General features: G+C 45.3%; 3 protein-coding genes across 4 annotated transcripts; 2 read left to right on the top strand and 1 right to left on the bottom strand.

Annotated features, from left to right (window-relative positions):
* Nucleotides 1-258: 258 nt before the first annotated feature.
* Nucleotides 259-5,776, top strand: LOC100381521 (Protein disulfide-isomerase like 2-2). The gene is made up of 9 exons (NM_001361438.1): nucleotides 259-420; nucleotides 514-672; nucleotides 1,897-2,010; nucleotides 3,077-3,258; nucleotides 3,526-3,625; nucleotides 4,326-4,502; nucleotides 4,588-4,733; nucleotides 5,115-5,261; nucleotides 5,351-5,776. Exons 1-9 carry the CDS (start codon nucleotides 301-303, stop codon nucleotides 5,523-5,525), a joined length of 1,320 nt encoding a protein of 439 aa, NP_001348367.1. The 5' UTR covers nucleotides 259-300; the 3' UTR covers nucleotides 5,526-5,776.
* Nucleotides 5,777-17,981: 12,205 nt separating this feature from the next.
* Nucleotides 17,982-19,640, top strand: LOC100277696 (GLABROUS1 enhancer-binding protein-like). Its single transcript, NM_001151198.3, has one exon. The coding sequence runs from the start codon at nucleotides 18,105-18,107 to the stop codon at nucleotides 19,419-19,421; it is 1,317 nt and encodes a 438-aa protein (NP_001144670.1). The 5' UTR covers nucleotides 17,982-18,104; the 3' UTR covers nucleotides 19,422-19,640.
* A 2,551-nt stretch (nucleotides 19,641-22,191) lies between these two features.
* On the bottom strand, nucleotides 22,192-24,414 carry LOC100277680 (uncharacterized). Of its 2 annotated transcripts, none has more exons than NM_001349007.1 (2): nucleotides 24,284-24,414; nucleotides 22,192-23,198 (listed from the first exon to the last, which is right to left on the bottom strand). In NM_001349007.1, exon 2 carries the CDS (start codon nucleotides 23,177-23,179, stop codon nucleotides 22,499-22,501), a length of 681 nt encoding a protein of 226 aa, NP_001335936.1. In that variant the 5' UTR covers nucleotides 23,180-23,198; nucleotides 24,284-24,414; the 3' UTR covers nucleotides 22,192-22,498. The 2 variants fall into 2 exon arrangements, with proteins under 2 accessions (NP_001335936.1, NP_001335935.1); NM_001349006.1 differs by having other exon boundaries at nucleotides 22,192-23,189.
* Nucleotides 24,415-25,243: the final 829 nt, after the last annotated feature.

The raw sequence follows: 25,243 nt of genomic DNA, 5'->3' as shown, positions 1-25,243 counted from the left end.
GCGCCCTTTCCTTCAAAAGGCCTACTGGGATCATATTTTGTGCAGACTCAAAATAGCGATGCTCCGGCCAGAGTCCGCTCCAAATGGTCCAACGACCACGTGAGTCGCGCTCGCGCCAAGAAGAGAAGCCACTCCTACGTGGACGAACATCAAACGTGGAGATCATTGATAGGTCTTCACACGCGTCCGTCTCTTCGCGAGGACCCAGCCCAGGCTTTAAATCTCAGCACCACGGCGAAACCCGATGGCTAGTCGCCACTCGCCACTGCCGTTTGATCCCTCCCGCTCCCCCGCTCCGCCATGCGTCCCGCCGTCCTCGCTGCCCTCCTTCTAGTGGCAGCGGCCGCCTCCACGGCCGCCGCACTCTACTCATCCGGCTCCCCCGTCCTCCAGCTCAACTCCAACAACTTCAAATCGAAGGTATCGCCTGACTCACACTGCCCCTCAGCCACCAGATCGGCGCCTCCATTAGGTTCTTTCTGAGCAGTGTGGCGCGTATCGCCCTTGTTGCAGGTGCTGAACTCGAACCGCGTGGTGCTGGTTGAGTTCTTCGCGCCGTGGTGCGGGCACTGCAAGCAGTTGGCCCCCACCTGGGAGAAGGCTGCCGGTGTGCTCAAGGGCGTCGCCACGGTCGCAGCGCTCGATGCTGATGCGCAGCAGGCGCTCGCGCAGGTGAGTGTGCCTCCTCATTCACCCTCTTGTTTCCCTGTAATTCGTCCACGGGCGTGCGAGTTGATCTGAATGTTCAATGGAGTGATATCGGCTCACTTGCTGCGATTGTAAGTTAGTTTGGTCGCATTAGGTGATAATTCCCTAGCCTAATGTGTAGTGTCATACCAATAGTTGGATTCCATATCCAGATGCTAAACTGGGGATGGGGACAGGTTTTATTAATTTGTTCCGATCTCCAGAGTGCAGTGTCACACTTATCTGGTGGTTTATGTCTAGGAATGGTAAATTTATTGGTATTTATTGCATCTAGATTATTTTTTAGTGTTTGCTTAAAGTTTAGGAACTTGCATAAGTTAGAACTCATGCCATTTTTGTTATGCACACGGATCTGTTGTATGACAAGTAAGAGAGTGAAATATGGCGATTCTGCACAGAAAGTTGTTTTAGGGTTACTTTAGAAACTTAAATCCCCTCCGGAATTTCCGGGGATTGAGGGGAAAATTAAGCTAATTTTCTCTTCAATCCCCGGTAATACCGGAGGGGATTTAAGTTATGGGGGATAGGAAGGGATTTCCTCCCCATGGATCTCCTCCAATTTCCTTATCGCCAAACCAGCCCTAAGAGGGAGGGGGGAGGGGTAAAATCCCTGTTCCATTACTATTAATGAAACCACCATATGTGTAGCAAACTTTATTATAGGTTCCTTTAGTTAAACTATTATAAATAGCAGTTTGTGAGTGGTTTTGACTTTTGGCTACTGTTAGTTATGAACTTGCATGTCGAATTGTCAATGCATTGGCTAGAATTTTATATTATTTTAGTGCCTATGATGGTTTGAGTATTTTGTTAATGTTTTGACAATGGCTTATTGCTAATGTGACTCAAACACACATATAATGAAATAGCCATAACAAACTGTTGTCGGATGCAATAAGTGGTTCTCCCTGTGGGACAACAAAGAAGACCCGGTAGTAACTCAGGGTGAACAATATGATTGAAACAATGAAACTGATTCTGGTAAAATGACCACAAATTAGGATACCTTCTTTTATACTTTGGGTTTGATAAATTTTCTGTTTCACTTCCCCAAATAGTCCTCTGGACTCATGTAATGTGAAACTGACAGCCACAAATTTGATCTGACTTGCATAATTTTCATCTATAGATCTGTCCTTGCAATGCTATCAGTTTAGTTGATTCTGAATGCATGATGTTTTTTTGCAGGAATACGGAATCAAGGGATTTCCCACTATTAAGGTGTTTTCCCCTGGTAAATCTCCAGTCGATTATCAAGGAGCAAGAGATGTAAAGCCAATCGTAGAGTTTGCTCTGTCACAGGTTTGTTGCATCAAATGCTACTTAGATGGCCATTATTTTGCTACTTAGATGGCCATTATTTTTCTTCTGTTTGTTCATTGGAATATTGGATGCATTTCAGTCACTTTTAATATGTACTAGGTCGTAGGTATGACTTATGCAGTTATGCTTTTGCTGTCCCTTTTTGCTGAACACATTTAATGCTTTGTGCAAAGCCTAGGCAGTATGCTTTTCGGAAACCATTTAGCTCCAGTGACTTATTTACTTTCAATCTTAGTGTACTAAGAAAACAACTGCTATATTTATAGTATGAAAGTAGTTTTGTGGTTGAATTCTTGATTGTGATGTTTAAGGCCCTGTTTGGTTCCTTTAGTCAATAGACTAAATTTTAGTGACTAAAGTTTAGTCGCTAAAGTACGCCGTTTGTTTCCAGTGACTAAACCGGACTAAAGAGCATTAATTGCTGTGAATAATGACTGTTTTACCCTTATTAATTAATGGATGTTTGCTATAATAAGAAAGTGGAGAGGGCAAATAAGGTAAAAATACTACTTTAGTCTTTTTTAGTCATCCCCTTGGTGACTAAAGGACTAAAGTTTAGTCACCCAATTTAGTCATCATGTTTACTTCTTTAGGGACTAAAAGTGACTAAACTTTAGTCACTAAACTTTAGTCACCCCAAACCAAACGGAGCCTAAGTCTTTTAAAAAATGACTGGGATATGCCTCGGACATTCAAAGTTCTTATCTAATAGGCGTTGAGGCAGTCAATGCATTCCTCTAGTTCTGTGTGTGTTCTGCTATTCAGAGGTCAAGGTTCTTCTTAAGCAGTCTACGCTTTTCGCAAAATATTTAATTTCAGTAGCTCGTAAGAATGACTTGGGTCTTAGTGTGCAAAACAACTGCCATCTTTCTATTGGATGGAAATAGTTTTGTGGTTAAGTTCTTCATTGTGCTCTTTATGTCATTTAAAAAAAATGTCTGTCCTAAGTCCTAACCAATGCCTCAAACATATGAAGTTCTTCTCTAGTAGGCATTGAGGCAGTCAATGCATTGCTCTAATTATGTGTGTGTTCTGTTATTCACAGGTCAAGGCCCTTCTTAGAGATAGGTTGAGTGGTAAGGCATCAGCAGGGTCAAATGGCAAGACATCTGGAGGTTCAAGTGAGAAAAATGAACCAAGTGCATCAGTAGAATTAAATTCGCGTAACTTCGATGAACTCGTTGTCAAAAGCAAGGACATTTGGATTGTGGAATTCTTTGCGCCATGGTATGAGGCTTGCTGTACTCATATTGTTTTATCATATAACTTGGGTTATTCTACATTCTCTATTACCATTTTCCCAAATATAGAAGTAAAAAAAAAAGGTTGCGTTAAGTTGTGTAAAATTATGTAATCTCGCACAGCTAGTATTTTAGGGCATTCTCCTCAATTTTATGTTTATTTATCTTATGATTTTCCATTGCCATTATATGTTCTAGTACACTCTTCATTTATTGTAGGGGCTTCATAAGTTTGACATATGCTTTTGTTCAGGTGTGGGCACTGCAAGAAATTGGCACCTGAATGGAAAAAGGCTGCGAAGAACTTGAAGGGCCAAGTGAAGCTAGGCCATGTTGATTGTGATGCTGAAAAGGTGTGTGTATTTGTTCTTTGAGTTTGACTTTCTTTGGTAATGACCTTTCCCTTCACCCTATGTTTGTCTTTTGTGGAAATAATTACTGCTAATAGTCTAGGTTGCATCTTTCAATGTATTGCCCATACTTATTAATCTCTTGCCAGAACGTTCAATTTATTCTCAAGCTAGTGAAGAATGGCTATAAAGCTATAGTACTATTGTTAGTTTTAAATTCTTGCTGAGTTCTTGCCATTTTGGTGATCACCAAGGATTTAATGAAGGATTTGACACTTTTTAAGACATTCACATTTTTGTAGCAATATAACTTGAGTTTTAGAGCCTTAAGGGCCACAATTGCAACCGCGACATATACTGTAGTCAGCTAGCACATCGACCAAGCTTTTCTATTCAGAATCTATAAGCCATTTGGTTACTTAATTTTTAGGCTATTTGATTGGGATCACACTTAATTTTTAGGCTATTTGATTGGGATCACATCCCAATATCCCATCCACTTGTTTGTAATGCCACTTTCTCAAGATGTCAAGCTACATGATTTTTAGCATCTAAATTTATGTTGGCAAAAGTTCAGGTAGTGTATGAGTACCTTTTAAAAGCATGGATGCATTCCTGGCCGACTAACCGCTTTTCTCTTCTTTCACAATTGCTACACTCCAAGTTATTATTAATAATTAACAAATATTTTCTTATTCTGCAGTCCTTGATGAGCAAGTACAAGGTGGAAGGTTTTCCAACTATTTTGGTATTTGGTGCTGATAAGGAGAGCCCGTTCCCCTACCAGGGGGCTAGAGTTGCATCTGCCATTGAATCCTTTGCATTGGAGCAGTTGGAAGCCAACTCTGGCCCAGTTGAAGTTTCTGAGTTGACTGGCCCGGTAAGGCTAAACCTTCATGGTACCTACAAAATTCTGGTGATGATTTAGTCCATCATTGTTTTTTGATGTGATTTGGCTCCTGCAGGATGTCATGGAAGAGAAGTGTGCTTCTGCTGCCATTTGTTTTGTATCATTCCTTCCAGACATCCTCGATTCAAAGGCAGAGGGAAGAAACAAGTACCTTGAGCTCCTGCTCTCGGTTGCTGAGAAGTATAAAAAGAGTCCATACAGGCAAGTGTCAGCTTAGCTAATTACAGACCTTACGAAAATGTGTCTGCTTCGTCACTTTCAAAAGAAAGGAAAAAGGTCAAGAGTTTAACCGATACAGTAGTTTCCTTTAGTGCCATGAAAAAGGAACAGTAATATTGGCATTCAACAGTAACAGGTGTGTATTTTAAATGCTAACATATAGAGGTAAAACAAGATGCAGGGTAACCTTGCGTGAACAAAATATTTAGGTTGATATTTAAAACCATAAACTTTACAAGCATACTGCAACGACTAGTGTTCTATTCTATGTCAACAAAAGCATGCCGTGCAATCGTTTTTCTTGAAATTCCCTCTTCTTTGGTAGTACTACACACCCTGTGCCGGATGCTTTTTGCCATGCAGTTTTGTCTGGACAGCTGCTGGCAAGCAAGCTAATCTCGAGAACCAGGTTGGAGTGGGCGGCTACGGCTATCCCGCCATGGTTGCTCTCAACGTGAAGAAAGGTGCATACGCTCCACTCCGTAATGCCTTCCAGCGCGACGAAATCATGTAAGCTCCCTGGTCTTGTTAATTATTATACCTTCGCTTGTTTCATGCTCTGATTAGAAACATTATTAACGGAAAGTTATCTCGTGCAGCGAGTTTGTGAAGGAAGCAGGGCGCGGTGGAAAGGGAAATCTTCCTCTGAACGTTGCGCCGACAGTAGTCACTTCCGAGCCGTGGGACGGCAAAGACGGAGAGGTCATCGAAGAGGATGAATTCTCCCTTGACGAGCTCATGGGCGACAGCTCCTCAGTAAACGATGAGTTGTAGTTCTGACGATTCTGTAACTGATCTGCGTGCCGATTAGCCTGACTGTAAATCTGAGGAACTCTGATGTTTTAAAAACTCATTAAATTTTCAGATTTTGGATGCTAGAATTAGAATGGTTAAGATTAAAGAGAACTGATGTGATAGGCACATCTTTTTTTGTCCCTGAAATAAAGTCAGTTGTGGGCGTTGCTTGCCGCAACAAATGGTGTCGCTTTAGATGGTCTCAAGCAACATCATCTATATTTATCTTCTATATCTATTATCCTCTATATCTATTTTTTATGGTCTTTTTTTAAAAAATTATCTCCTCTAAATCTTAACGTTCTATATATCTCGTTCTCTATATGTAAATAACTATATTAGAGATATATATTTTTTAAAAAAAATTATACATATATATTTGTCATACTCTCAAATATATTATACATATTTTAGTTTTGTTAAATCTATTGTTTAAAATATTCAAATAGATAGAGTAGAAGAGAAAGAAACTATATATGGAGAGGATTCAGCATCGTTCTCTAAATTTAGATTACTATTTAGAGAATCTTACTGGACACGTAGAGACGAGAATTTTCTCTAAATTTTAGGGTGCAGAGCCTTTACAGATCTGTTGGAGACGGTCTTAGGCTGTCTCCAGCAACGTCCTCTATATTCATTCTCTATATCCGTTCTTTACAGTATACTCTAAAAGATTTTATCCTCTATATCTCCTTTCTCTCCAACAACGTTCTCTAAATCACGTCCTCTATACTCAAATATCTATATTAGAGACATTTTTTATTTTTATTTTTTGTACATACGTATTTGTTATACTCTCAAATGTATTGTACATATTTTAGTTTTGCTAAACCGGTTATTTAAAGTATTCAAATGGATAAAGGACCGTTTAGAGAAACTCTATATATAGAGAATCCAGCAGCGTCCTCTAAATTTAGAGGACCGTTTAGAGGACGCTGCTGGAGAGCATAGAGAATCATTTGATCCTCTATATTTAGGGTACAGAACCCTTTAGGGTCCCTTGCTGGAGCTAGCCTTATACTTTGCTCTGCTGCTCACATTGGATAGACCCAAACTCCCAGTCCCAGAGCAGAGGATACAGAAGAGAACTTGCGAAAGCTGCGTTGAAACTTCGAACAAGCTATTGCAGAATACCCGGTGATCTGCAAACCTGCACAGCAGCGTCCCTTGCCAAGTGTACTCTGCTTCCGAAGACTCCGAGTCGCAGTTTACTCCGTACCCGTCACTAACGGACAATTTCGGAAAGCGACTACTCCGTAGTGGTTACTGAACTTATAGTCAACTGGGAAGCTTTCCGTGGACTGTGTAGTCTCATAGTCTGTGCTTCCTGTCCTCTAAAGTCTAAACCCTGCTTCAGCAAATAGGCAAACACAGATGCAGCGGCTAGTTGGTACTGCTACGTACTCTCTCCGTCCAAAAAAATTATATGCTTTAGTATATTATAAATAATAAAGTATCAATATTTATAATCTTAAGTAAACACCATTATATTAATTACGAAACATATTTTTATAATACTGGGTCAAAAGATGAACTACTTTAACTGGCACATAACTCATAGTTGTATTTTTTTACAGAGAAAGTATTCCTATATGACTAATGCTAAGGCCAGTCTAAGTGGATAGTTTTATATCGTTATTTTCAAAATTTCCATGTCAAAATGAATTATGCATAAAACACCCACTCTCAATAGTAAGTTATATTCTATGGTTTTATAATATTTAATTTCATGACTTATATAATTGGTACCAAAAGTGTTTTATTATTGTAAAACTTAATTTTCACTCTTTTTAAAAATGTTCCCGAAAATACTTATATACACAAATAAAATTCTAATAAAACTTTCGCTACTAATGTACAACCCTATTTAATATAGGTGTTGAGCACCAAATTGAGCGTCCACGGTCCGGACAGTCCGCACCGGTGGTCCAGACGGTCTGCGCGTGCGCGGAGCCAATTAGGGTTCCGAGTTTCTTGCTACAGTTGTTAGCTAGATTCTCGGAATTAGCTTGGGGAATTTGTTTGTAACGGGTCTAGCCCCCTCCTCTATAAATACAGAGGAATACGACCGATCAATCATCATCAATCGAATCAACAATCAATTTATCTCGCATTTAATTCTTGTACATTTAGGAGTAGTTCTAGTCTAGTTCTAGTTTAGCCTTGCAATCCCCAAATCCTCCGCTTCTATTCGACTCTACGTCGATTAGAGGAGTCTAGGTCGGCCTATCGAGACTAGACAACATCTAGGATCTTTCCTCCCCGATGGGGTCCCTCCCGGGAGCGAGATCCAGGCGCTGCCGGCGACCTTCGCCGCCCCTGCGCACGCGCGGACCGTCCGACCTGTAGGCGCGGACCATCCGGACCGTCAGGCAGGAAACTCTAGCCCTGCCCCAGGTCGCGGACCGTCCGCGCCGGTGCAAAGAGCACCACCACCGTTTTTCATTATAGTGATTGGCGTCTGAAAAGGTGTCAACAATAGGATCTCTTGAGAAATCTCTAAGAAGTAGTGTGTCTTGACTACATTTATTCTAGTGGATTATTGTTGTATCATACAGTTTTTTCGCTGCCTCCTGTACTTAAAAATCCGTTCCATGGGCTTAAGGTTATACCTGCCTTTACGTGCACCTCGCCGGAAGCCAAATTGTCACCATAAAAAACGGTGAAACACAAACACTACATTTGTTCTTCAATATTTATCGCAGGCTAGTTTATTTTTAACTAGAACTCGACAAATAAAAAACAGAGGGATTATCTATTAAAAACCTGCCTATCAATCCTTCTGTTCGAACCAGAAATGAGCCGGCGGACTGTCCGGCCCTGAGGCCGGACTGTCCGCGCGTGCGCAGATCAGATTAGGGTTCCGAGTTTTGTGCTACGGTTGTTGGCTAAAATCGCGGGATTAGCTCGGAATCAGTTGTGTAAAGGGTCCAGCCCCCCTCCTCTATAAATAGAGAGGTCTACGGCCGATTTGTAATAATCAACAATCGAATCAATACAACTTTTATTCGCATTTTATCCTAGGAGTAGTTCTAGTCTAGTTTAGGTTTAGCCTCTCAATCCCCAAATTCTCCGCCTCTCCTCGACTCTACGTCGATTAGAGGAGTCTAGGTCGGTCTACCCGAGCCTAGACACCACCTAGGATCTCTACTCCCCGACGGGGTCCCTCCCGGGAGCGAGATCCAGGCGCCGTCGGCGATCTTCCGCCGTCCCTGCGTACGCGCGGACCGTCCGGCCCCAGGGCGCGGACCGTCCGGCCGTCAGGCAGGAGCCCTAGCCGCGCACCAGGCCGCGGACCGTCCGGCCCCAGGCCGCGGACAGTCCGCCCTTGCGCAGAGAGCACCACCGCGCCTCGCACCAGGCCGCGGACCGTCCGGCCCCTGCGCGCGGACCGTCCGCCCCTGTGCAGAAGGCACCGCCGCCGGTTCTTCTTGAGTAATTGGCGCTCCGAAAAGGCGTCAACATACTTTTTGGCGACTCCGCTGGGGAAAACACATCTAGGCTCATCAAATCGGTCCTCAATGGCCGGTTCAAGGGAGAGCTCTGATATTTCTCCAAGCAACATCATAGAGCCGACTTGGGAAACCTTGCCGGCTGACGAGCAGCTCCAGTTTGAGGAGCACAAGGAGCAGATGATCCAGGAGGCGAGAGCGAAATTCTTGGCCAACTTCAAAGTGGACAGGAACAACAAGGTCGTCCGACATCGGGCGACGGATCCGGCTTCGCTTCAACCCACGCCAGATATCCCCAATGTAAGTAATACCAACGAGCTACAATCTCTTAGAAATTATGTAGAAGAGCAGCGTGAACAAATGCAGAGCATCATAGGGGGTATGCAAAGCGATGTTAAGAGACTAGTACGTGCATTCGATAAGTCTGACATCGCAAATTTTCCTTCACACGAGGTTGGGTTAGAAGATAACGCGTGTAACACATCGGCTACAGGTTGTCACGATCAGTCACAACCCTTTTATGGGATGCCGATGGACACATACCCTAAGCAACCACAAATCGGCAGCAAACCAGCCGATCTGCACATGCCCGGACCGTCCGCACGTGAGCGCGGACCGTCCGGGCCAGCAACAGTCGGGCCTATTTTTAATGAGTTACCTAGATATGCGCCCGAGCCACCACACACGGCACAGAGCCCAAACTACCCAGTCGGACGGTCCGCATACAACGACGGACGGTCCGCATATAACCACGGACGGTCCGGGTACGTATCCGGACAGTCCGCGCATGGGTCTTTTGAGGAGGATTATTACATGAATCCTCGCCCGTCCCAGCAACACTTCCCATCACACTATGCGATACACCAGCCCATTAATTCAGGATCCAAAGCCCAGGAAAGCTTTCCGGCCCCACCTAGAAGGCCGGAAAGGAACGATCAAACCTATAACCCATATAGGGCAAATGAAAATGCACCACGTAACTCAAACCAATGGGGGGAAAGACAACATGCTAATGTCCAGCCAACCCCACCTATGTTTGACCAGAGAGCCGGTGGTCTCGCACCGGCTGCCATTGATATAGTAAGGGAAGAAATAGCCGGGGCGTTCCGAGATAAGCTCGGAGTAAGCATGGTCCCTGGGGGGCAATCATATCGGAAACCTTATGACAGCCGATTTGATCACCACCCATACCCACAGGGAACCAGGATACCCAAATTCGCAAAATTTTCGGGTGATCAAGGGAAAAATACACGTGAACATATAGGCCAGTTCTTAGCACAATTGGGAGAATTGGCCGACACAGAGGCATTCTGCGTACGTTTATTTTCATTATCGCTAACAGGAACCGCGTTTGCATGGTATGCCACTTTACCTCCTAATTCCATTTCATCATGGGGGATCTAGAACAAAAATTTCATGATCATTTTTTCTCCGGTGATTATGAATTGGATTTGGTAGATTTAGTGTCATTGCGACAGACAAAAGACGAATCGGTTAATGATTACATCCGGAGATTCCGCAATACAAGAAACCGATGCTTTCAAATTCATTTAGCAGAAAAACAGCTAGTAGGATTAGCCTTTAATGGTCTACGATATTATTTAAAAGAGAGATTAGAAGGCATCCAATTTTTTACACTAGCACAGTTACACCAGAGGGCTTTGGCTTGCGAAAGCCGGAGCAAAGAAACTGCTAAAACAATGCGTCACAACGTACATATAGTAGAATGCGACCAAAGTAGCTCAGATGACGAATCAGCCGAAGTATATGCTGCTGAAATGGTTTGGCCAAAACAGGCCAAATCTTCGGCTTGTTCCTCCTTGCAGCCGGTTCAAAAGAAACGGCAAGAGGAGGTTAAGTTTACGTTTAATGTTGGTAAGTGTGATAAAATATTTAACGAATTACTCAAAAATGGCAATATTAAAATAAATCACACTGTTCCATCCGCCGACGAGCTAAAACGTCGTGCATACTGCAAGTGGCATAACTCATTTTCTCATGCCACTAATGATTGTAATGTATTCCGACGACAGATTCAATCGGCCATTAATGAGGGACGATTGAAATTTCAGGAAATGCAGGTGGATACAGAGCCCTTTCCAATGAACGTGATCGACTTTGAGGGCAAGAAAGTCCTGGTTCGGCCAAACACGGCCGATAAAAGCAAAGGCAAAGAGGCAATCATCGGCAATTCTAAAAAGGCCGATGAGGATCATAAAGTTTCTTGCAGAAAAGTGGTAGCCGAGAAGACTCCCGATGGAGGGGAGACCCTAAAGGTGACCATCACAGCCTCCAGCACTGGGGGGCAAGCGCAGACAGAGAGACAGATGCAGGAACCCGTGCTGCGTATCCCGGACGGTCCGACACGTAGGCGTGGACGGTCCGGGACCCCACCGGACGGTCCGGAGAGCTCCGGCGGACGGTCCGGCCGTACTCAGGACTCGCAGCGACCACGTACCTTCAAACCACGACGACCAGAGATAGGTACGTGGAAAACAAATACATTTAAAGCAGCTGGTCGGCTGATCAAGCCTGGCCCAACTTTTGATCAATTGTTGTCTAAATATGTGAAAAAGAAGGCCGGCCCCAGTGACCGGCCACCGAAGCGACCCCACTCACCCATTCATGAGCAACGTCAGGTCAGGCCGATTGGACCACCTCACCAATCGGAAGAAATGAAAGGTCCTATTGTACAATTGAGACCTAACATGCCGACATGGACCCCTCCACCTCCTTATCCATCTATGCCATATCCATACACATACTTACCTCCACCATATGTCCCAAATCAAATGTGGGGCACGCCACCATATCCATTTGGGATGCCACAGTACCCCGCCTGGGGGGCACCCCAAACGTCCGTTTTTGATAGGTTGGCGCCGCCAGTGCAAGACCGATTGAGCGCTGCTGAATCAGGTCACCAGGCACAGGCCCAACAAGATTGCCGGACTACTCGGCCTCCTAGGCCGACCAATCCGGCAGGGGGGCATATGCCTGTAGCAACTCAAAGAACACCAAAAAAGGACATCATCAAAATAGGCACCGCAGATGTTGTCATACAGGGAGACAATAAAGGACCGATGATTTTCGGCGAATCGGCCAACACAACCGAAAAGGATACGGCTACCATCAAAACAGCCGATCCAAAATACTCCATGCCTCGATGGTGCCCAGCGGGATTGACACGATCCCAAAAGAGAAAATTACAGCGCCTAAGAGCAAAGGAGAGCCAGGAGAAGGAGGCGAAAAAGACATTTAATGACACACATCCACTATACCCGCCACCGCAAAAGAAATGGAGACCGAAGGCCGTTGAGAAAAAACAAACGACCACAGAAATAGAAAGTCAACCTGCACCAGGTGCGGACCGTCCGGCCTTCGCGCACGGACCGTCCGCCGTTCACCAGGAAGTCTCTGGACAACCTGCACCAGGCGCGGACCGTCCGGCCACCGCACGCGGACCGTCCGCCGTTCACCAGGAAGCCTCCAACGACACAACAACATCAATGGAAGAGGACGACCTGCTGGGAGAAGACCTGGTCGACTACGAGGCTTCTCCAGAACACCCAGGTATGGATGTAAATATTATTACATTTTCTGCCGATTGTACTATTATCGGCAACGATGAACCTGTTGTTGCCCAGTTTGATTTTGGTCCTAAAGAAGCCGCCTTTACTAAACCAAAAGAATCGGTAAATCATTTAAAGCCGCTCTTCGTACGCGGCCACATTGATGGGATACCGATTGCTAAGATGTTGGTAGATGGAGGGGCGGCTGTAAATCTAATGCCTTATTCATTATACAGAAAATTAGGTAAACAAGATGACGAACTTGTCAAGACCAACATGACCCTCAGCGGTGTTGGAACTGATAGTTCGATCAAAGCCAGGGGAGTCACGTCCGTTGAATTAACCATCGGGACTAAGACCCTTGCTGCTGCATTCTTCGTCGCTGATGTAGAAGGAAATTATAGTTTAATCCTAGGCAGAGATTGGATTCACGCCAATCAATGTATACCTTCTACATTACATCAAATGCTGATACAATGGGTAGGCGATGACATAGAACAAGTACATGCTGATGTATCGTCCTGCATCGCTGTGGCCGATGCCCCTGTACTCTGGATTTATGAGACTGCTACATGTCTCACAGGAGTAGACTTTTCTGATTATCAATTCATAAGTATAGATAAGAAAGGTTTCATTCCTGTAATGCTAGAGCCGATGGAGAATCGGCTAAATCCTAAATAAAGTTAAATGATGAATACACACAAAGTTCATGAGTCTTTGGTCACGGACAGTTCGGCCGCCAAGGCCGGATGGTCTGGTTTTTCACAAAAGAGTTCGGACTTTAAGACCGAACATCTACCACAGCGAAAAGACAGTATTACGGGTGATCCGGTCCCCGAGACCGGAAAGTCCGCCATCACACAAAGATCATCTGATCCCTCTGTGGGGGACATGATAGAGGAATTCAGAGATCTTGATAAACTAGGACAGGGGTTTACATCGGCCGATCCTTTGGAGGAGATTGACATAGGAGATGGTAAAACTCCAAGGCCGACTTTTGTAAACAAGACCCTGGAGACCGATTCTAGAAATGAGATGATCGGTCTATTGAAGGAATATTCAGATTGTTTTGCTTGGAATTACACTGAAATGCCTGGACTAAGCCGAGAAATTGTCGAACATCGGCTGCCTATTAAGCCTGGTTTCAGACCTTTCAAGCAGAAAGCTAGAACATTTCGTCCAGATCTTCTCCCACGAATCAAGGACGAAATCCACCGGCTGCTAGAAGCTAATTTTATTAGACCTTGCAGATACGCAGAGTGGGTCTCCAATATTGTGCCGGTGGAGAAGAAGGAGTCAGGTAAGCTTAGAGTATGCATTGATTTTCGTAATTTAAATAAAGCAACTCCTAAAGATGAATATCCCATGCCCATAGCCGACACATTAATCAATAATGCATCAGGAAATAGAATTATTAGCTTCCTTGATGGTAATGCCGGATATAATCAAATTTTCATGGCCGAAGAAGATGCGTCTAAAACGGCCTTTATATGTCCAGGCTTCATTGGTTTATTTGAATGGGTTGTCATGACATTCGGTCTTAAAAATGCTGGTGCTACTTATCAGAGGGCTATGAATCTGATCTTCCATGAGTTGTTAGGAAACACTGTGGAAGTCTACATTGATGATATTGTAGTCAAATCGGCTGAGTTTAGTTCTCATATAGCTGATTTGCGCAAAGCCTTTGATAAAATGTGTCGATATGGTTTAAAAATGAACCCACGTAAATGTGCTTTTGGAGTGTCGGCTGGTAAGTTTTTAGGATTTGTCATCCATGAACATGGTATAGAAATAGACCCTGACCGAATCAAGTCTATTCGGAATGTGGGGCCTCCGACTTGTAAGGTCGAAGTGCAGAGGTTTCTCGGCAAGGTGAATTATTTACGAAGGTTTATTTCTAACCTAGCCGGGAAGATTGATGCCTTCACCCCTATCCTTCGGCTTAAGAATGATGCTGAATTCACTTGGGGGGCAGAGCAGCAGGAAGCATTTGATCTCATTAAAAATACTTGTCTTCGGCTCCCGTGTTAAAAGCACCACAAGTAGGAGCACCATTCAGACTATACATTGCAGCTGAAGACAAGGTTATTGGGGCTGTTCTGACACAAGAAACTGAGGGAAAGGAGCATGTGGTGACATATCTAAGCCGAAGGTTGGTGGATGCTGAAACAAGGTACACTTTTATTGAAAAGTTATGCTTATGCTTGTTTTATGCATGCACCAAATGTAGATGTTATTTACTGTCTAGTCATTGCACTGTTTCTGGACAAGCCGATGTAATCAAATACATGTTGCATAACCCAATTATGAGTGGTAGAATTGGTAAGTGGGCTTATGCACTCATAGAATATGACTTGGCCTATGAACCATTGAAATCTATGAAAGGCCAAGTCGTAGCGGATTTTATTGTAGAACATCGGGTTAATGATATTCATGAACTAGACATGTCATACCTCACTATTACTCCTTGGACTTTATATTTTGATGGATCGGTTTGCAATGAAGGGCAAGGAATTGGCATTGTGCTTGTTTCACCAAGTAATGTCTCCTTTGACTTCTCTAGCCGATTGGAAACTTATTGCACTAATAATCAAGCTGAATATGAGGCCCTCCTATTCGGTTTAGAACTTTTAGATGGTATGGGAGTAAAACATGTGATGGTATTTGGTGATTCTCAGCTGGTTGTCCAACAAGTGTTAGAAGAATATCAATGTCTTGATGGTACTCTAAATAGCTATCTTGAGAAATGTTGGAGCATAATCCATTCTTTTGACGAATTCAGTATTCGACATATCTCTAGAGTTGAGAATCATAGAGCTAACAACTTGGCACAAGATGCATCGGGTTATCGGATAAAGAGAGGGAAATTTCACAAAACTGAAAATCTGATAACCGGTGCAGAGCCAAATTCCCAGGTCGCGGACCGTCCGCGTGTTGACGCCGGACCGTCCGAGGTTACCAGAAAGGTTCTCTTAATCGATTCGGCTGACAATGAAGCCGATACAAGTGATTGGAGGACACCTATACTTAATTATTTGCAAAATCCCAATATCAGGACAGATAAGAACATTCGGCGAACAACTTTCAAGTATGTTTTGATGAGTGATGAACTTTACCGCCGAACGGTTAATGATGTCCTGCTTAAGTGCTTGGGCCCAGATGATGCTATATTAGCCATGGCCGAAGTACATGAAGGAATTTGTGGTACCCATCAATCAGCTCCAAAGATGAAGTGGTTGTTGCGAAGGTCTGGTTTTTATTGGCCTAGTATGACAGCTGATTGTTTCAAGTACTACAAGGGGTGCCAAGTGTGTCAAAAATGCGGCGACCTACAGTTGGTCCCTGTAGCCGAATTACATCCTATCATCAAGCCTTGGCCATTCAGAGGATGGGGATTAGACTTTATTGGAGAAATCCATCCTTCATCATCAAAGGGGCATCGGTTTGTGTTAGTTGCCACTGACTATTTCACCAAATGGACTGAAGCCGTTGCTCTAAAGAACATGACGCACAAGGAGGTAATTGAGTTCATAACTGAGCATATTATTCATAGATTCGGCATTCCCCAGACCTTGACTACAGATCAAGGTACTTCTTTTATGTCAAAGGAGGTACGTGAATTTGCTGAATTATACAGAATTAAGCTACTTAATTCGTCTCCATATTATGCTCAGGCCAATGGACAGGCCGAGTCTAGTAATAGGACGTTGATTAATTTGATAAAGAAGAAGGTATCTGATAATCCTAAACATTGGCATAAGATTTTGTCTGAAGCTTTATGGGCTTATAGAATATCTAAACATAGTGCTACTAAAGTATCTCCTTTTGAGCTTGTCTATGGGCAGGAAGCAGTGTTACCTGTGGAAATAAGTTTGAATGCTGTCAGGTTTGCCAGACAAAATGATCTAACTGCTACTGATTATTATAATTCAATGATGGATAATATTGATGAGGTGACCGACAAGAGGATGATAGCTTTGGGAGCAATAGAAAAGGACAAGATCATGGTAGCCAGGGCCTACAACAAGAAGGTCAAAGCAAAATCATTCCAAGTAGGAGACTTGGTGTGGAAGACCATTTTACCTCTAAAGAATAAAGACCGAAAGTTCGGGAAATGGTCGCCAAGCTGGGAGGGTCCTTATAAAGTGAAACAGGTGATGTCTGGTAACGCCTATTTACTACAAACATTACAAGGCAAGGATTTACCTAAGGCTTTGAATGGGCGTTTCCTCAAACAGTACCATCCTAGTATGTGGCAAGATGCCTAAGAAAACCGATGTAATCACATCGAGTTAGTTGCTTTTGGTTCGCCCAGCTCCACCAAAAGGCAGGGGGGCATATGTTCGAACCAGAAATGAGCCGGCGGACTGTCCGGCCCTGAGGCCGGACGGTCCGCGGTCCGGACGGTCCGCGCCTGTGGGCCGAACTGTCCGCGCGTGCGCAGATCAGATTAGGGTTCCGAGTTTTGTGCTACGGTTGTTGGCTAAAATCGCAGGATTAGCTCGGAATCAGTTGTGTAAAGGGTCCAGCCCCCCTCCTCTATAAATAGAGAGGTCTACGGCCGATTTGTAATAATCAACAATCGAATCAATACAACTTTTATTCGCATTTTATCCTAGGAGTAGTTCTAGTCTAGTTTAGGTTTAGCCTCTCAATCCCCAAATTCTCCGCCTCTCCTCGACTCTACGTCGATTAGAGGAGTCTAGGTCGGTCTACCCGAGCCTAGACACCACCTAGGATCTCTACTCCCTGACGGGGTCCCTCCCGGGAGCGAGATCCAGGCGCCGTCGGCGATCTTCCGCCGTCCCTGCGTACGCGCGGACCGTCCGGCCCCAGGGCGCGGACCGTCCGGCCGTCAGGCAGGAGCCCTAGCCGCGCACCAGGCCGCGGACCGTCCGGCCCCAGGCCGCGGACAGTCCGCCCTTGCGCAGAGAGCACCACCGCGCCTCGCACCAGGCCGCGGACCGTCCGGCCCCTGCGCGCGGACCGTCCGCCCCTGTGCAGAAGGCACCGCCGCCGGTTCTTCTTAAGTAATTGGCGCTCCGAAAAGGCGTCAACACCTTTCTAGTTGGGACGGAGGAAAATCATAAAAAAAAGGTGGACACCAAATTGTCGTGCCTCAAGTCATGGTTGGCATCACGTTCATGAACCAAGTGAAATCCACTCAAGTCCTACGCCGCAGGAAATGACAAATGATCCCCCTTTGCGAAGATCATGACCAATTCCAACCAAACGGCCAGTGGGCCAGCCGCTCGCCCGCTCCCAGTCCGGGCGCACTGACACCGAAGAGGGAAAGAACTCGGGTGCGTGCGGCGGGCCTGTTGCGTTGCGGCACACAGCTCACCGAATCCGAACCCCACGCGGCGTCGCTCCGCCCGTCCTAAAAAATCGGTCAGTACAGGTAGGAACAAACCCAACCAACCCACCACAAGTCGCAATTCACACCAGCGCGACGACAGGAAGAAGAGTTTCTCCGCCGCAGTCGCCGAACCACCCGGTGCCGAGGCCCTAGGCGCGCTTGCTTCCCCGCCGCCAGCATGGCACCGAAGCGCCCGGCCGCCGCCTCGGGGTCGGCGTCCGAGGCATCCGACGCGGAGGCGGACGCGGGCCACCACCAGCCATCATCCCCGTCTCCGTCCAAGACGCCGCCGCCGCCCAACCCTAACCCTAAGTCCACCGCCGCTGGCCCCACCTCGGCGGCGGAGGACTCCACCGCGGCTGGATCCGGCTCCGAGGCCGCCTACGACTCTGACGCGGACCACCGCACCGCGCCCCGTAACGCGGCGTCGCCCTCGAGCAAGCCCAGGAGCACCAGGCCGCGCTCGCGCTCCCGCTCCCGCTCCCCGGACGCCGCCTCGTATTCCGACGGCGTGGCCTCAGACGCTGACGCCGACCCAGCCGCCGTAGACGGCGCCGACTCCGCCGACGACGGCAACGCCTCGCCGCTCGCGCCCCCGCGCCCGTCCCGCGCCGAGGCCGCCGCCGTCAAGCCCATCAGCTCGCGCCCAATGGATCCGCCGCGCCGCTCCATGGTGCCCTCTTTCTCGGAGCAGCGCTCGAAGCGCCCCCGCAGCGTCGCCGTCCCGTCATCCGTGGAGCACCTCAAGAGGCCGACGCGGCTCTGGAGCCTCCACGACGAGATCGTCATCCTGCGGGGCTTGGCCACGTACCGCGCCAAGCGTGGCGTCCTCCCCGGCTCCACGTACGACATTTCTAAGCTACACGGCCGCATCCGGAGCGAGCTCAGCGTTAAGGTAACCACCACGCAGCTCGGTGACAAGGTACGGCGTCTCAAGCAGAAGTACAACCTGCTTGCGTCACGTGGCAAGAGCGGGCGGGATCCAGACTTGCCCAGCCAGCACGAACAGAGCGTCTATGAGATTGGCAAGAAGGTTTGGGGAGGAAGTGCTAACGGTGGAGGAAGTACCGGTGGTGATGGGTACGAGATTGGTGGTGACAGCGAAGAGGAGCATGAGTTTCGAGAGAGTGACGAGGATGTGGAGAATGGCCGAGATGAACGTGCCCGCAAGAACAGGAGGGTTATGCCAATCGCCATGGCAAACGGCAACGGGGCTGGGTTGGGGGCTGTGAAAGCCAATAGCAGAGGGAAGTTTGATACTGAGAAGGGAAAGGATGCTTACCCCTACCTTTGGGAGACTGTGGAGGATCTGTCAAAGGAGCACCCGAACGGGGTAGCATTCAAGAAGGCCTTCGAGTCGATCGAAGGCCCCAAAGCGCGTGGGATGGAGGAAAAACTGCGAAAGTTCAGGTTGACAGAGATCAGACACCAGCTGCGCCGTATGGAACTGATGAAGGAGACGGTGAAGATGGTGCTCGATGCGCTGGAGGGTTGACCGAGACTGAATGGTCTTCTGGTCTTCTTTTGTTTCTAGATAGAGTTTTTGTGGCTGAGTTACTTAACTTTTATGGACAAAGGTGCACTTGTCTCAGTAAGAATATAGGTACAGAAAGAAAGTGAGACTGATGGTGTTTCCCTTGTTCCTGTGGATCATATGTGCTGTTTGGTTTAAGAAATGTAACGCAAAGGGTAATGGTAATGGTTTACATTCGATTACTGTTGGTAACAAGTTTGAATAGTCCGGTATCAATTTTTAGTATGATATCTGATTACGGTGGGACTAAAACAAACATGATTTAACGTTATCACTTACCCATTACGTTACAAATATCTGAACCAAACGGTACCATAGTGTTTTGTGTGTCATACATGATACATGTGCTAACTTTTGCGTTATATGGTATACAGTCTGTATGTTTAGTCAAGTTTGGTTTGATGCATCTTCATTATGAAGGTTTTGTTCTATTTTACTCCTTTTGTGGTGCTTTTTTTTTCCGATTGTATTTACAGACTGGAATGCCGTACTTGGTGATCCTCTTAATATCGTGGTTCAGAGGAGAGGTTTGTTGATGGTCAAAACGGAGGAAATATATGTTGCCATGGAAGACTTCAACATTTATTCCAGGACAATGTTTTGGCACCATGGCACTCGATTACAGAATATGACGTTTAGGACTTTTGAACTACTAATGTGAAAATCAGACTGTAATTCTTTTCTTTTGCTGAACATTTGACCCGCTCGTATTCATGGTGGTCATCACCTAGGCGGTGAGACGCGCCACAGGGTATACCGCCATATCGCCTAGGCGTCCAGGCAGCCCACAGGACGCCGGCTCTTGTTGTCAGTGTTGATTTGATTTTATGGTCCATACGCTGTAAAGTTTGCTGACCGCATATGCTTCCAAACTTTAGCTTCTTCTATTGTGATAAAAAAAAAAGTTATGAAAATCTGACACTTGAGCTTGAGCAACTACGATCCGGCTCCAGGACGAGTCCAAATCGAACTATGTAGTGAAGTTTGCCGTTACTTTGATTACTGTCGCATAAATGCACTTTACTGATCATGGCTAACTGCGGGCGTTTGGGTTTTGACGTGACCTTTTCTTTTTACCACTATTGTCTATTCGATATGTCGATGTGGTTGGTGACATGAGTTCATGGGTTCAACTGGTTAGCAAGGTATACTACGCCTTGCCTCAAAAGGTACATGCCGACCAAGGGACATGCTAGCGGGCTCGCCGGCGGCGAAGGTGCGCCGAAGTCGCTGAAAAAGAGTTCATGAGGGGAATAGTGGGTGTATAGGCTCTAAATTTTACACTATAAAATTTAAGAATTTGATTAGATTAGAATTAGACTATATTTTTATTTAGTTTTTTAACTAAAATTAATTTAGTGTCTACCTAATTGTGAAGAAATATTTAGATCGCGATCTATAAACACCTCTAGTCATATCATGGTAGCCTATTGGAATCACAAACACACCGCAATTTTTGTCCTCCGTTCGAATCGTTTTAGCCCGGAATTAGCCGCTGAAGAACAATGCCGCTAAATGTTCATAGGCAACGATTTGCTGCATCGATTGCTGATTGGGAGAAGCTAATTCCTGGGGTTGGAGTACCGAACCAGCGATACACCCCCAGTAACCCAGTCCCTCCCCATCTGCAAAATCCATGGAAATCAGGCATTGTTCAGTTAATTCCATTACCTATGGATTATATGAGATTGCAAAAAGTTAAAAAAAAGATTGATTTGTTTGTGATTTAAAACTACTTAATCTCACTCAATCCACATGAATTGGGAGCTAACCAAACAAGACATACGTGGAGCCGAGCTTCTCCCGGAAGACAAGACAAGAGGCAAGAGCTGTATCTTGGCCGATCTGTTCTTGCTGTTCTGGCTTCTGGCAAGGCTGATCCAGGCACGTACCTTGCTGCGGCAAAACGAGGTCGCCGCTGGCTCGTTACCCCAATTGCCACACTTTGCCTAACTTTTCTGCCTAAGGTTAGTTATTCAATTCGAACGACTAACCTTAGGCAAAGTGGGGCACAGTTAGCCACAAACCAAACAAGCCTCATTGCGGCGTCTGGTCAAAACATGCCACATCGGTTTAGCTGCGCTTCTGTCAACGATTGGCCATGCGGCTTCCATTGGTTACCAGGAACCCTAGAGTTTAGACCACATCGCCTGCCTCTAAGCCAATGAGATCGTCAATTTATTGGAACTGGTTGATTTGAAGAAAAAAACCTGTGCATTGCCCAGTTTCACTGCATCAAACTGGTATGCCAATGACAATGAGATCCACACGCAGAAATTTTTTGACGAAACTAACTTCTTCAGTAGAAGCTTGGAATTAGAGTTTTAAGGTCTGTTTGGTTCGTGGCTAACTGTGCCACACTTTACCTAAGATTAATCGTTTGAATTGAACTAACCTTATATAGAAAAGTTAGACAAAGTATGACAATTTAGGCAACAATCCAATCAAGCCCCAAACCTCAACAGAGCCATTACATTTGAAAGCACGAAGCTACAGATCTTCCATGAAGGCTAAAGCAACAATACCCAGCATTCGCCTTGCAGAAGGGCTTGTTTGGTTGGAACCCTCACAGGCAACAATTGCCTGCCAGGGAAACCATCCCGGCCCCATCCCAGACCCAGGCGTTAAAAATCCAACGCCTGGGAGCGCTGCATGAGCCAGGCAGCTTCGCCGGGGAGGAAACCAAACGAGCCCATTTAAATGCAGAAAAAAGGGGGCAAGATTTCGTTTTATGAACAGGAACACATTGCGTTCCATAAGAAACAGTTATGTCATAGTCATACAGTGGGAGGGTGCACAGGAACAGTGCATCGCATGACACACTAGAGGCTAGATGAGTACGAAAAAAAGCCCCGTGCCATTCAACCAGCCATTATCACTGTGAATGAATAAATCCATCAAAGCTTTAACAGTCTGTTTCATTGAGGACAGATGAAGACTAGTTTGCTTTGTCGGGTCAGAAAATGTGAATCGGCAGGGGTGCCAAGTTGGGGATTCATGCAAAGATTGCCTGCAGGATCAACACAGGTTCTCACATTTCAGCGAGAGGTCAAGAGATCATGGATCAGTTGATCGTCATTGGTAGCGCCACGATGATCACCACCCTCTCGCAAAGCAGCCACAACCTCTTCAATCTGCAGCATGTGAGAACAAAACCTTCGCATAGCCTCTGAAGTAGTTGAACAAATCATATCATGCAATGAACTTCGAAATAGAAGCCGCTTCCATCTGTAAGCATGCAAGGGGTCCACAGCTCGTGGGTTTGCAGTAGGGTGCTTCTTTTGGACATGCTTGCAGAGCTCTCTGTATGTGCCCATGTACGAACAGCCGTCTTCCATGCAGCTCCTCCTCTTGCGATTCAGCTGCTTCCGAGCAGGCTCAACCAAGGTATATCCCTTGACCTCGCCACGGCATAGGGGACACATAAGCTCTATTGCATCTGGGTCCTCAGAGGCTTCTTTTCTGCATGACATTACAAGCTGATCAAGACAATTTGAGTGCTGGTAGCTGGACGCACAAATATATGGACGGCAGCCATTGCCATGTGACGAACAGAGTAGAAGAACAGCGCTGTGTGGGAATTCCATGCATACTGGACAAGTTGCATTTGTCCATGCGTATTTCTCCACTGCAAATGACATCTCCTTTCTGGAAACTCTTTTGAATCTGGAACTACTGTGAGAAGATGAACTTTTTTTGTTCCTCGTATACTTGGTCATCCTGAAAGGACTGTAAGATCTAATAGCAAGTTAGATGCCATGAAGTCTATTAAAAGAAATTCACTTTGTCCATATTACAACTATAAACTGAAGGACCCTGGATCATAATACAACAGTATGTTTGCTAGCACAGGGTAAGTTATATATATTTTTAATTACTCTGACCTATCACATAGTCAAGAATAAAAAAATATAGCTTAATAATAAATTTAGTAAAACAAACTCAATTTACTTTGTTATCCTGATCATTATTCTATAAGTATGGAAAACACAAGCTGAACATTGATACTACCTCATTCACGGCAATATATATTTTTCCATCAAATTACCAAACAGTTCAAACACTTACAAGTTACAGAAATGCCTGGTTTTGATCAGAAACTCAGTGGGCACTGTTACTGCCAACTTCGAACCTCTTGTTTTGGTTCGGGAACTGCTTCAGAGGAAATCAGATGTATTTGGCATGCATATACCAGAGACGCATAATTATTTTCACCACAGAGATTGGGAAGGTCCATTTTTTATATTCCTAGAAACCCCATAGCAATGGACAACTTGGATATTTATGGTTGCTACTGGAAAAATGGCATTTCAAACAGAACAAATTTAAGGTACAGTAATTCCAACACATTCTCACCATGTGACTGCGCCTAAATTGGACCTCTACTCAAATGTCCTGCGACTTGTAAAGAAGTAGAGACTAACAACTCAAAATAACAGAGAAACTTAAAAGAACTTCGGCGTGATTGCAGAAACACGAATTTTACATGAAACATGCAAAAACATATGTATCAACCATCAGCGGTGATACTGATACATAGTAAAACTGTCAAACCAAATCCCATCACACAGGCATATGTGCCCATGTGGAATATTGTGTCTGATATTTCTAAAATCTTCTTTATACTAACTATCAGAACAGGAAGCCAGGCATCGTGTGCACCAGGGCTGGACCCAGCCAAGGGACATCGATGAACAGCCGATAAGTTTTGCAAGAACCAAGAAGTTCGAAGTTAGGAGGCATCAAATAGCCAAATAGCCTTAGGTTAGGGTTTGGGTGCTCGGTTTCGCACAGCAGGAAGGGAAGAGAACGGGTGGGAATACCTGGTGGGTTTTCGTCGCCGGCAAAGAGGCTGGCGAAGGCCTCAGCACCTGGCGTTAGAGCGGCGGCGGCGGCGACGGCGGCGACACCGGTCGTCGGACCGCGACACTAGGCGAGAGGCAGAGAAACGAAGGCGGAACGCGGGGTCGTGCGGAAGGATTTTCCCAAAAGGAAGGAAAATGCGACGGCCGGCCGGCCGGCCCAGTCTGGGGTTGTTCGGCCCGCGGAGAGCTCACTCGCATGCGGGCCTCCTGGGACGTTCTTTTTCACACATGACACATTTCTGATGTCAGACGGTTAAAAGTTTAACAAATTTCATTAGCATTTAAGGCAGCGTTCTCTAAATTTTATCCTTAAAAAATATTCTGTATCCTTTACAACACATTATAAAAGATTTTATCATCTATATCTTTTCTACTCTAAAAAATTATATCATCTATATTTTCTTCTACTCTAGCCGCGTTCTCTAAATTTCATTCTATATATGAACAAGACATTGTTTTCTACATTTCTTTCGTATCGGGCGAACAGAAAAATTAGTTTGTATGTCCCGTATTAAGATACGGCGTATATTTTTTTTTGTTCACCTAAAATAGTACACATTTTTTATTAAAAAGTACCATTCACAAATGTAAAAAAATACTATACATAGTACATTCTTACCGCATGATGTTGTAATCATTCTACATTATTTTAGGCTACAGTAACAATTCCATCACATGTTGTTGCATTATCCGAGCAAGCCTGAAACGAAGGGACACAAACGCCGGGGAGCGGGGACGTGCACTATTTTAGTGGATCCCTTGGCGCATGCTGCTGGAGATAAAAAGGACACAAACACAAACACACGCTAAATATAGAGAAGAGGAGCATATAGCGCACCTTAATGGAGAAAGCCTAAGAAACGGTTGCCAGCACAAAAAACCCAAAACGCCCTCGAAAGATCATAAGAATTCGTTGGA

This window comes from Zea mays, chromosome 2 (genome assembly GCF_902167145.1).
Source record: "Zea mays cultivar B73 chromosome 2, Zm-B73-REFERENCE-NAM-5.0, whole genome shotgun sequence".
In the NCBI taxonomy this organism is placed as follows: domain Eukaryota; kingdom Viridiplantae; phylum Streptophyta; class Magnoliopsida; order Poales; family Poaceae; genus Zea; species Zea mays.
The sequence above is the reverse complement of the archived record's forward strand: the minus strand, read 5'-3'. Positions and strand labels throughout refer to the sequence as shown.

What these genes read in the sequence shown, in the direction of transcription:
- LOC100277680 (NM_001349007.1), bottom strand. Translation starts at nt 23,179, where the DNA reads ATGACCAAGTATACGAGGAACAAAAAAAGTTCATCTTCTCACAGTAGT.
- LOC100381521 (NM_001361438.1), top strand. Translation starts at nt 301, where the DNA reads ATGCGTCCCGCCGTCCTCGCTGCCCTCCTTCTAGTGGCAGCGGCCGCC. An exon ending in TATAAAAAGAGTCCATACAG is followed by an intron (nt 4,734 to 5,114) that starts GCAAGTGTCAGC and finishes TTTGCCATGCAG; the next exon opens with TTTTGTCTGGACAGCTGCTG. An exon ending in TTCCAGCGCGACGAAATCAT is followed by an intron (nt 5,262 to 5,350) that starts GTAAGCTCCCTG and finishes TATCTCGTGCAG; the next exon opens with CGAGTTTGTGAAGGAAGCAG.
- LOC100277696 (NM_001151198.3), top strand. Translation starts at nt 18,105, where the DNA reads ATGGCACCGAAGCGCCCGGCCGCCGCCTCGGGGTCGGCGTCCGAGGCA.